Raw genomic sequence first — 12,032 nt, 5'->3', positions numbered from 1 at the left:
CTTGATAGAATTTGTCGAATCAATCACTAAAAAGATGAAAACTTCAACTCATTAAAATTAAATGAATCTGAAATGAATTAGAAGTGCGTATTTTCTACTGGGATTGTACACATTGGGCAGCTAAAAAGGCAGGTGTGATTCTATATAAAGGCCAGCGCAAATGTTTTGAGATTCGATTCACTTTAACACTTAGCATAAATGGAGGCAAGTCCAGTAAAAACTTCGCCACTCAAACAGTATCCGCCCCACTCAAATCATCGAGGCTATCCGCTCAATGTGCAGCGCCGTGATATGTTTAGATTCATACGCTGGAATTTTTGGTTTACCGCCATGTATCGTCTGCCACTCGAACGATATTTTCCAACTTGGCTCCGTCAAGTGGCCATCATTTTAGATTGGGCTTATGAACTGTTTTTATATTTCACACTGCTACACATCGACATACTCTTTATGTTCACTATTTATTTAAATCAGGATAAAGGTGACTTGGAGCTGATAGTCAGTTGTATGATACAAACTGTTATCTATACCTGGGCGTTGGTCATAAAAGTTTTCTTCAAGCGCATACAATCTAAACGTTTACAAAATTTAATGGAATATCTCAATAATGAGTCTCAAATGCACTCAGCCGCTGGTAAGTAATGGGTATAGTTAAAATGGAGAAACTTTTCAGTCTATTTTAAGGATTCACCTATGTCACAATGGACGACTCCGCCGCGCTGTCAAACACTTGGATTACTGTATTTTTGATTTGCTGCTATGCTGGCGTCACATTTTGGCTAGTTGTTCCAATCTTAAATAGAGATCACAGTTTGCCACTAGCCTGCTGGTATCCAATCGATTACAAGGTGGGTTTGTGTGTTGGAAATCTCGCATGATATAATTTTTCTCTTGCATCGAAACTCAAATTAGGTTCCATATATTTATGAAATTGTTTACTTACTCCAAATTATTGGGCAACTACAAATCGCTGGTGCTTTTGGCTGTACAAGCGCCTTCTATCTGCTAGTTTCTGTGCTAATATCGGGTCAGTTCGATATCCTCAACTGCAGTCTCAAGAATATATTAGCCACCACATATCTGTATTTAGGAAAATCCAAGGCAAAGCTTATGTAAGTTTGGAGTTAATTGAAAAAATGAATGTTAATTTTCGTTTTCTATTTTTAGTACTATTTTTTTTTTTTTTTTTTTTTTTTGGTTCTGGAGTCATTTACCCATTTGCTGCCCTTTCCGATTTTCTGTTTTCCAATTTTTGTAGTAAGTCTTGTAGGAAATTAAAAAAACAAAACAGACTTCTAAGAAACATATTCAATCCGATTGAAGTTTGAGTGAACTTTGTGCATACCACTGAGAGATTAATACTACAATATGTATCAGTCAATATCGGTAATATCATCCTCAATGAGCTGATTAGATTGGGCTGCTCATCCACCGAATATTCAAGATACGAAAAATCCTGTAAAATATCTGTGACAACAGAATCGACACATTTTTTCTCCTCGCCGAGTTTAAAGTCATTTTCAACACCACGAAAAGGTGTTGGCTGTATGTCCCCGCCATGGTTCTTAACCCCGGGCATAAAGATCAAATTATAGAAAAAGGTGTTTTCTAAAGTGGTCGCTAATCGGTAGGCAATGGCAAACCGCCCTCTCCCCATTTTTGGAAAAGCATCAAAACACATAACACAAATTGGAGGAGGATGTCACGATGCCTAAATTTCACAACCCCCTTAAAGAATAATGGCGTCAAGCGAAACCGCGGGCTCTGTTAAAATTGAAAGGCAACTCTCTAAGCTTTTCGAGAGTTTTTGGATGATTCAGACAGATAATAAAGAAAATGTAAGGAAATAAAAAGGAAATTCCAATTGCTTGGAAATTTGGAAGAATTGGATGCAGTTGTATAGCCAATTAAATTTTAGTAGAATAGAATGAAAGTTTGAAGTGATTAAAAAATTTATTTTACTACAATTTCTTTCATATGGAAGAAAACACCCAACACAGTTAGCAAAAAAATCAATGCGATTTCAGAGCCACCTTGAACTTGAACTTTGTTATACCAAGATTCAATGGGCTATAAAATTGCATACCGTTAGCTTTTCTAAAAACTATCTTAAACAATTTTTAAATGTTGGAATTATGGAATTCTTTTTAAAATTGCCCAAAATTCGAAACTTCAATTTAAAGCAGTATGAGCTATACCAAATTTTCAATACAAAATTATAAAAATTAGTAAAAAAAAACGAATAGTCAAAAGTTGTTATTAATCCTCTTTTATATAGTTATTTCACAAATTGGCGGGCGGCCGCCGTAGACGAATGGGTTGGTGCGTGACTACCATTCGGAATTCACAGAGAGAACGTCGGTTCGAATCTCGGTGAAACACCAAAATTAAGAAAAAGATTTTTCTGCCATGAAAAAGCTCCTCATAAAAAATATCTGCCATTCGGAGTCGGCTTGAAACTTTAGGTCCCTCCATTTGTGGAACAACATCAAGACGCACACCACAAATAGGAGGAGGAGCTCGGCCAAACACCCAAAAAGGGTGTACGAGCCAATTATATATATATACATGTAAACTTGAATAGTGTTAAATACGATTCAGGGCTGCCATCTTACATACATATATATCTTTTCTTTCTCGGTTTAAGTAATTTTTCTAATTCGTTAACTCTTTCCTTTCTATCTTTTTTTATTTCGTTTTAACTAATTTTGTTTATTTCCTCCTTATTCCAGCTTAATTTTCACTTTTTCACAACATCCCTTCTTCTTTTCTCAGAGAACTGCGCGAACGACAGCAATTCGCCAACTGTGAGCTCAATCAATATTATAGCGCTAAAGAATATGTCACCGATCTAGATTGCCTTCTACATTTGATGGATGTGAGAACTATGAAACCCAAAAATTTCCACGCCGCTTTCAAAATGGCTTTCGTACCATGTATAATGCATCATCGCTATATACTTGTCGGGCTTCATGAATTGGAGAAGCTGTACAGCTTCCTTTGGTTCTTCAAAACATTAGAAGTAACACTGCTGGTTTGCTTAGTCGCATTTGCTTGGGTCAAGGTGAATTTAATTTCTAATAGAATTTATAAAGTTTCTAACCTAATAGTTTTCCACTTTTCATTTTCAAAGTCCACTGCTGCCAATTCGTTCCTTCGTATTCTCTCACTTACGCAATACTTGCTCTTGGCTCTCTGGGAAATGTTCATGATCTGTTACTCGGGTGAAATCGTATTTGTAAATAGCCAACGTTGTGATGAAGCATTGCAGCGTAGCCCTTGGTACTTACATTCTCGTGAGATAAAAAACGATATGTTGTTTTTCACACTGAATGCTCAGCGACCATTTCGATTGACTGGCGGGAAGATGTATAACTTGAATGTGGAAAAATTTCGCAGCGTAAGATTGCATTTAAAAGTAAAATGTTTCTTTCAAATAATTGTGTAATATTTCTCCGTTTGTTTCAGATTTTAACTACTTCCTTTTCGATTTTGACTATTCTGCAAAAAATGGATCAGAGAGAAGCACAATCAAAATAATTGTATTGTATTATCAAATAAATCGCTTTGTTATCGCGTAATATGGCAAGGAAAATTAAGTCATCAAAAGAGATTTTAGTTTAAAGTAGATACAGATATAATTTTTTAACTTTTTATTGAATTTTTACTGGTTATTCCATCAAATTCTACTTATATACGAGGGGGGTTCAATAAGTAGTCGTGTTAGAAATGAAGACACCATTTTTTCATAATTTTATTTTTTATTTTTCAACATAGTTCCCTTTTAGAAAAATACACTACTCCCAACGCCTCCAAAAAATAAGATTTGTGAACTCTCCAAACTCTCTGTCTCGGCGATGACTTCCTCGATTGAACTAAATCTTTTTCCCGCGAGTCATTTCTTCATGTTAGGGAACAAGAAAATATTACACGGAGCCAAATCGGGTGAATACGGGGTACGGCAGCAATTCATAACGCAATTTATGCATTTTGGCGGCGACAACTCCAGATGAATGTGCTGGTGCGTTTTCGTGGTGAAACAGCGGCTTTTTTTTCGCCAAACGCGGCCGTGTCAGTGATGAGGCATATTTTCACCTCAGTGGATTCGTCAATAAGCAGAATTGCCGCATTTGGGCGAATGATAATCCAAGAGTGATTGCCGAAAAACCAATGCACCCACAAAGAGTGACGGTTTGGTGCGGTTTATGGGCCGGCGGCAGCATTGGGCCGTATTTTTTCCAAAATGAGGCCGGTCAGGCAATTACTGTGAATAGTGTTCGCTATCGTGAGATGATAACGAACTTTTCATGGCCCGAATTGGAAGACGATATGTGGTTTCAACAAGACGGTGCGTCTTGTCACACAGCTAACGAAAAAATGGCTTTTATGCGCGAAAAATTTCATGGCCGAATACCTGTAATCTCACGTCGCGGCGATGTCAATTCACCGCCAAGATCATGTGATTTGACACCGTTGGACTTCTTTCTTTGGAGCTATTAGAAAGAAAAGGTGTACGTCGATAAGCCAGCAACAATTCAAGAGCTAAAGGATGAGATAATTCTGCACATTAACGGCATAGAACCTCAATTACGCCTCAGCGTCATCGAAAATTTTGACCATCGGATGGAGGTGTGCCGCCGAGGCCGCGGCGGCCATTTGGTCAATATTTTGTTTCATAATATAATAATTTTGTTTCAATGACAATAATTTCCTAAAAAATTGTATTTTATTCAAAATCAACACCGGCCCTTAAAACTTAACCACCCTTTACACATATTACAAAAATAAAAGTGAAAAGCCTCCGAGTGCACTTCTGAAAAGCTTCCCATGAAAACCATCTGGTATTGGCCATTGGCAAAAACTGTAGAAGCCTCCATTCAATGGGCAACTTCGAGACGCACAAATATAAAGTGGCGTTTGCCCCAATTATATAACTATATACATAATCATGTATATACATATTTATATGCGTATAAAACTCCACCCATTTATTAAAGTCTCATTAACACTATTTATACTTGAAGGTGTAAACATTTTATCGCTAATGACCATAATAGTCGGACTTTGCAATTTACGGGCAGTACTGCATAAATCTATAAAATTTCTCACTCATTGGTGCCATTAATTAGTATTTATAGGATACACTGCTGCAAAGGACTTTGATGAAATGTTGCCGGCAAGGAATCAAAACTTTAGTGCAACTCAGGTTTGTGCCAATCCCAATGGCTGTATTTCGAATGTGAAGCGCCAGGATCTGTTCAAATTTGTACGCTGGCTTATGTGGTTTACCGCCTTTTGTTCAATACCGCTCGAAAATTGTCTACCAAGACGATTGAAGGACTATAGCGCGCACCTTAATGTGGCATTGGAAATATTTCTGCTTTTGGCGGTATTTCACATCTTTGTGCTCTACATCTTCACCTTTTACTTCAATTATGAAAATGGCGATTTGGAGTTCTTAGTTAGTTGTTCCATTGAAATGTTGCTCTACTCCTGGGCGCTTTCGGTAAAGATATACTTTCGACGCATACGACCCGATCTGGTCTGTGGAATTATGGAATATGTGAATAGGGAGCATATAACACACTCGGCAGTGGGTAAGCTGTGCAACACAGTAATGTTATAACTTCTGTGAATAATTTTCTATAGCGGTATTCATTTTAAAGGCTTCAGTTATGTAACAATGAAAGATTGTTTGGAGAAGTCGAATGCAGGAACAAAAATCTTCGTTGGCTGTTGCTTTCTGGGTGTAACATTTCGGCTCTTCCTGCCGATTTTCTATGAGGAACGTTCGCTGCCACTGCCCTGCTGGTATCCTATCGATTATAAGGTTGATTAATAAATATTCATACTCAATTAACTATTTATGATCTTCTATGCATCCATTCTATGCATCCATAAATTCCTATCCTTCCTACTTTTAGACGACTTTCATCTACCCAATGGCTTACTTTCTGCAAATCGTTGCCCAACTACAATTGGCTGCCGCATTTGCTCTCAGTAGCGTCTACTTCATGGTGCTTTGCTTTCTGCTCTCGGCACAATTTGACATTCTCAATTGTAGTTTAAAGAACATAGTGGCCACAGCCTACATTTATATGGGTGCCAGCAGAGATGAGTTGATGTAAGGAGTATTTCTGCAAAATGCAAGATACACAAGTCCCAACTGTTTTACAATATCGTATGGTTATGACCAGCATTCCTTTGTTGATGCAAAGGCGGGAATGTTTATAGCATGGTTGCTCTATCAGTCCGGAGCCAGGGGTCATTTTGACCTCATCATTTCATGCCGACTGATTTTAATACTGAAGGCAGACGCCATCCAATGGATGACGAAACCAACCGTCAGCAAGAATGTATCATTGCGTTCATACATCTCGGCGGCGCACGGAATATTCAATGCTTCGGCTGACGGTCTTCCCACCGCTATAAACGCAGCTGACTATCATTATTATATTTTCATATGTGACCAAAATTATGTAAAAAAAATTTCAATCGACATAAAATAGCTTTACTTTTTAATTTATTTTACAAGTTCAGCTGACGTATTTTCCCCCCTCTACGGCGCAGCTGACTATTTTTTTTTACTCTACTAAATGTCAACAATACACAAAAAAATTTCAGCCGGTATAAAATGAGTTGGTAGAAATTTTTTTTCGACACGTTTCGTACCCTCCCACAACCACACCCACCGCGATGCGCCAGCTGGCGTTCACTTTCGTTATTCATGAAAGCTAAATCACAAACATAGTCAAGATTTTAATGGTATAAAAACGCAGTCCAAAACCGACCCCTGGCTCCCGGACTATAGAGATTCTTTAATTAGTTCAATAGTTCAATGAAAATTGAAATGTTTAAATTTTTATTGAGCTCTACCAGCTGTTTGATGAATTGGAACGTGTGTGCCTTGCTTTAAGCTGTAGCCTAAGCACAATAAAGTCGACTATACATTTTTTTGTATGGAACGTCGGTAAAAAGGCCTTCAAGTTTGCTTTAATTTTTAATTACGACCACTCGTCATTCGAATTTGCGATTTTTAACGGAATTTACAATAACATTCACTTCACCTCATCCAGCCAATTGCGGGAGCAACAGTATATCGCAGACGCAGAGGTCAATCAGTATTTTGTTGTAAAAGAAGTGGCTGTGGATCTAGATTGCCTACAACATTTATTGAATCCACAAATACCGAGCTCGGCGAATTTTCGTGAGGGCTTTCAACGCGCATTAAAGCAATGCGCTGAGCATCATCGCTTCATATTATGCGCCCTACAAAAAATTGAGAGTTTGTATTCCATGCTGTGGTTCTTCAAGACACTCGAAGTTACTTTCGCCATTTGCCTAATAGCCTTCGATGTTGTCAAGGTAAGTTGCTTTCGTTGGAATTAAGGGAGTGTAATACCTACATATGTCCACACACTTGCACTTATTTTTTTTTTTAAATACATATATATATATATATATATATATTGTTTTTGTACATTGCAGTCCTCAAATGGCAAATCCATCTTACAAGTGCTTTCGCTGGGCCAGTATATGGTTCTGGTACTTTGGGAAATGCTTATGATTTGCTACGGCGGCGAAATAATCTATGTGAATAGTCAACGTTGTGACGAGGCTCTGTTGCGCAGTCCCTGGTATTTGCATTCTCGCGAAGTACGTGCAGATATTTTATTCTTTTTGATGCATGCTCAGCGCGCTTTCAAATTAACTGGTGGTAAATTTTATCCTCTGCAATTGCAAAAGTTTCGTGAGGTGAGCGATTCTGGTAAACCAAAAATACCTTTATTAATATACCAAAGCCTAAATAGTAAATTAGGCGACACTAATAAGATTTTCCTATAATACTAACCCTAAGAAGCAAGCCTAAAGTACTGAGAAAGTAATTGAAAGTTATTAATTTTGCTGAATTATTTGTCGTATTTGCGAAAGTTTATTAGACGCCAAATAAGATAATCTAAAGGATGCATGTGAGCTAGAGCGTTCAGTTTATTTTTAGTCTACCAACTGAATTGTCGTTCCGCTACCCGACCATGGCGAGGTGAGAATAGCAATAACACGGCTAAAGAACAACAAAGCCGCGGGCGCCGACTGACTGCTGGCTGAGCTATTCACACATGGCGGCGAGGAGCTGGTAAGGTGCATGCATCAGCTTCTATGCAAAATATGGTCGGATGAAAGCATGCCTGCCGATTGGAATTTAAGTGTGTTCTACCCAATCCATAAGAAAGGTGATCCTGCAATCTGTGCCAATTACCGCGGGATTAGTCTTCTAAATATCGCCTATAAGGTTCTGGCGAGCGTATTGTGTGAAAGGCTGAAGCCCACCGTCAATCAACTGATTGGACCTTATCCGTGTGGCTTTAGAACTGGAAAGTCTACCATCGACCACATATTTACAATACGCCGAATCTTGGAAAAGACCCACGAAAGGAGAATCGACACACACCATCTTTTCGTCGATTTCAAAGTTGCATTCGACAGTACGAAAGGGAGTTACTTGTATGCCGCGATGTCTGAATTTAGTATCCACACAAAACGAATACGGCTTTGCAAGTTGACGTTGCTCAACACCAGCACCGCCGTCAGAATTGGGAAGGACCTCTCCGAGCCATTTGATACCAAACGAGGTTTCAGACAAGTTGACTCGCTGTCGTGTGACTTCTTTAACCTGATGTTGGAGAGCATCGTACGAGCCGCAGAACTTAATCGCTCAGGCACAATATTTTATAAGAGCGTAGAATTGATGGCGTATGCCGATGATATTGACATTATCGGACTTAACAACCGCGCTGTTAGTTCTGCCTTCTCCAAACTGGATAAAAAGGCAAAACGAATGGGTCTGGTGGTGAACGAGGACAAAATGAAGTACCTCCTGTCTTCAAACAAACAGTCTTCGCACTGGCGTATCGGCACCCACGTCGCTGTTGACAGTTATGATTTCGAGGTTGTAAGAGACTTCGTTTATTTAGGAACCAGCATTAACACCGATAACAATGTCAGCCTTGAAATCCAACGTAGAATCTCTCTTGCCAACAAGTGCTACTTTGGACTAAGTAGGCAACTGAGTAGTAAAATCCTCTCTCGATGAACAAAATTAAGACTCTACAAGGCTCTCATCATGCCCGTCCTAACGTATGGCGCAGAAGCTTGGACGATGACAACATCCGATGAGGCGGCACTTGAAATGTATGAGAGAAAGATTCTGCGCAAGATTTTTGGACGTTTGCACGTTGGCAGCGGTGAATATCGCAGGCAATGGAACGATGAGCTGTATGAGCTTTACGACGACATAGACATAGCGCAGCGAATAAAGATCCAGCGGCTACGTTGGCTGGGTCATGTCGTTCGAATGGATACAAACGCTCCGGCTCTGAAAGTATTTGATGCGGGATAGCTGGTACCAGCTGGGGATAGCAGAGGAAGAGGAAGGTATCCTCTGCGTTGGAAAGATCAGGTGGAGAAGGACTTGGCTTCACTTGGTGTGTCCAATTGGCGCCAGTTAAAACGAGAAAGAAACGACTGGCGCGCTTTTTTAAACTCGGCCAAAATCGCGTAAGTGGTTATAGCGCCAATTAAGAAGAAGAAGAACTGAATGAAATTTTAGAGAACAGTTAAGATTAAACATTTTTTTTTTAACTATTTAACGCTTTTAACTATTTCGTACGCCGTTTCATGCTAAGAAAAAATACACTTTGGCCCCCTCCTCCAAAAAATAAACGCAGACGTAAACTTTAAAACCTTGAACTCCTTTACATATTACGAGTACTTTGTCGTACAACGTCATTAGTCTTACACCAATATGGTGCACTGAGGTACGATATTTTACAAAATTCCTTACCTAGAACTATTCATGCGATAGAAGAGGGGATACCTTGAAATTATTTCAAATATTTAGTAAGAATAAGAAGTTACAAATATTTAATGGAAACAAAACCGATTTTCAGACATATTTAAAGGCATTTCAACCAGTGTTTCCATGTTTCGATGGCTTGCGTGCCGTATATCCTTCGAAAAAATCGCCTTCAGGGGGCCCTACTCTTCCTCTACTACTACCAGCTGGTACCGTATTGAATACTTTCAGAACCAGAGCACTTGTATCCATTCGGGCGACATGACCCAGCCAACAAAGCCATTGGATGTTTATTCGCTCCGCTAAGTCGCGGCCACCGTAGCCGGGTTGGTGCGTGATTACCATTCGGAATTCACAGAGAGAACGTTGGTTCGAATCTCGGTGAAACCTAAAATTAATAAAAAGATTTTTCTAATAGCGGTTGCCCCTCGGCAGGCAATGGCAAACCTCCGAGTGTATTTCTGCCATGAAAAAGCTCCTCATAAAAACATCTGCCGTTCGGAGTCGGCTTGAAACTGTAGGTCCCTCCATTTGTGGAACAACATCAAAACGCACACCACAAATAGGAGGAGGAGCTCGGCCAAACACCCAAAAAGAGTGTACGCGCCTATTATATATATATATAAGTCTATGTCGTCGTAAAGCTCATACAGCTCATCGTTCCATCGCCTACGGTACTTGCTGTCGCCAACGTGAAAAACGTCCAAAAATCTTCCAAGTCTTTCTCTCAAACACTCCAGTCGAGGTGTCATCGGATATTGTCATCGTCCAAGCTTCTGCACCATACGTTTGAACGGGCTTGATGAGAGCCTTATAGAGTGTTAGTTTTGTTCATCGAGAGAGGCTTTTACTACTTAATTGCCTACTTAGTTCAAAGTAGCACTTGTTGGCAAGAGAGATTCTACGTTGAATATCAAGGCCGACATTGTCATCGGTGTTAATGCTGGTTCCTAAATAAACGAAGTCTCTTACAACTTCGAAATCATAACTGTCAACAGCGACGTGGGTGCCGATACGCGAGTGCGCCAACTGTTTGTTTTATGAATCGAATAGCTACCAGATATCTTTAAGAGCAGCTTAAATATGATGTATATTTAACATGTACATAATTTTTTACTCTCTCTTTTTTTCAGATCGTTACGACATCATTTTCGTTCTTCACATTGCTACAAAATATGGATATGCGCAACTGAAAAGAATTTCACTCGATTTACAGAAGGAGAAAAGCTTTCAATTTATTGTAACTTAGTAGTTGATACCCTCAACATATAGGGCTTTTAGTCGCTAAAGCACTCAGCACTGTTTTTCATTATTGTAGATGTTAATTGGGCACACTGGATACTAACACTTACGATTTCAACGATCAACGCGAAACTCGCATTTTATTCAATGATATATTCAACTATGTACATACCCGAGTTTGATGAAAATTTTTTCCCGAGTTTTTACAAATCTGATACAAAGTTCTAAACTTTGCTTTATATGGTTTTTGTTGTACTATGTCCATACTTTTATAAAAAAGTAATTGAAATTACAAGATAAATAAATAAATAGTCAAAACTTACCAAACTCTTTTGACGCTGATTGTAAGTATGTGGATGTGCTTATGGTCGAAACAAGCCCATATTATGCGGCAGAATGACTCTCGCAGCATGTTGATCTCAAAGGAATTGCCTCTTTATCCGAACTCCAGAACCTATGAAAAATATAGTGGATCGGGTAAGGTGCCGTTGAGTAGAGTTGACGACTGCGCACCATTTTCCTACAATTTTTCCCCGGCTGCCTGAAAACTCCCAAATTTCCCCGCAGTGGCGAAAGGGAAACTCTTTCCTGAAGTAAAGGGTATTTCAAAAGACGCGACCGGATGTTGTTTTAAAATAAAACATGTACAATTTTCGATTCTTTGAAGTTTCATTATTTTTATTAAAAATACGACTCTTAACAATTAAAAGTAAAAAAATAAATCATTTAAATGTCCGCTAAAGAGTCGATTCATGAATGTCCAATATCTGAACGTCGAGATGTCGATATTGAAGGTTTTTCATTGCACTACACTACCAATATTCTCAACAGAACGTACAATTGTTGGTCTGTTAGTCCTTTTTCTATCCACGACAGAACATGTATCTTGAAATTTTTTCTTCAACCTTTGATTTTCCGACTCATTCGGACGATTATT

General features: G+C 38.9%; 2 protein-coding genes across 2 annotated transcripts; both read left to right on the top strand.

The window, feature by feature from the left end:
* Positions 1 to 198: 198 nt before the first annotated feature.
* On the top strand, positions 199 to 3,540 carry LOC128865472 (odorant receptor 83a-like). The gene is made up of 6 exons (XM_054105858.1): positions 199 to 634; positions 685 to 848; positions 913 to 1,112; positions 2,776 to 3,064; positions 3,134 to 3,400; positions 3,469 to 3,540. The coding sequence occupies exons 1-6, from the start codon at positions 199 to 201 to the stop codon at positions 3,538 to 3,540; spliced, it is 1,428 nt and encodes a 475-aa protein (XP_053961833.1).
* Positions 3,541 to 5,150: 1,610 nt separating this feature from the next.
* LOC128857995 (odorant receptor 83a-like) lies at positions 5,151 to 11,289 on the top strand. The gene is made up of 6 exons (XM_054093880.1): positions 5,151 to 5,597; positions 5,667 to 5,830; positions 5,925 to 6,124; positions 7,077 to 7,365; positions 7,489 to 7,755; positions 10,987 to 11,289. The coding sequence occupies exons 1-6, from the start codon at positions 5,168 to 5,170 to the stop codon at positions 11,044 to 11,046; spliced, it is 1,410 nt and encodes a 469-aa protein (XP_053949855.1). The 5' UTR covers positions 5,151 to 5,167; the 3' UTR covers positions 11,047 to 11,289.
* Positions 11,290 to 12,032: the final 743 nt, after the last annotated feature.

Source organism: Anastrepha ludens, chromosome 2 (assembly GCF_028408465.1).
Source record: "Anastrepha ludens isolate Willacy chromosome 2, idAnaLude1.1, whole genome shotgun sequence".
Taxonomy (NCBI): Eukaryota; Metazoa; Arthropoda; class Insecta; order Diptera; family Tephritidae; genus Anastrepha; species Anastrepha ludens.
The sequence above is the reverse complement of the archived record's forward strand: the minus strand, read 5'-3'. Positions and strand labels throughout refer to the sequence as shown.

What these genes read in the sequence shown, in the direction of transcription:
- LOC128865472 (XM_054105858.1), top strand. Translation starts at nt 199, where the DNA reads ATGGAGGCAAGTCCAGTAAAAACTTCGCCACTCAAACAGTATCCGCCC. An exon ending in AAATCCAAGGCAAAGCTTAT is followed by an intron (nt 1,113 to 2,775) that starts GTAAGTTTGGAG and finishes TTCTTTTCTCAG; the next exon opens with AGAACTGCGCGAACGACAGC. An exon ending in ATGTGGAAAAATTTCGCAGC is followed by an intron (nt 3,401 to 3,468) that starts GTAAGATTGCAT and finishes CGTTTGTTTCAG; the next exon opens with ATTTTAACTACTTCCTTTTC.
- LOC128857995 (XM_054093880.1), top strand. Translation starts at nt 5,168, where the DNA reads ATGTTGCCGGCAAGGAATCAAAACTTTAGTGCAACTCAGGTTTGTGCC. An exon ending in GGTATCCTATCGATTATAAG is followed by an intron (nt 5,831 to 5,924) that starts GTTGATTAATAA and finishes TCCTACTTTTAG; the next exon opens with ACGACTTTCATCTACCCAAT. An exon ending in TAGCCTTCGATGTTGTCAAG is followed by an intron (nt 7,366 to 7,488) that starts GTAAGTTGCTTT and finishes TGTACATTGCAG; the next exon opens with TCCTCAAATGGCAAATCCAT.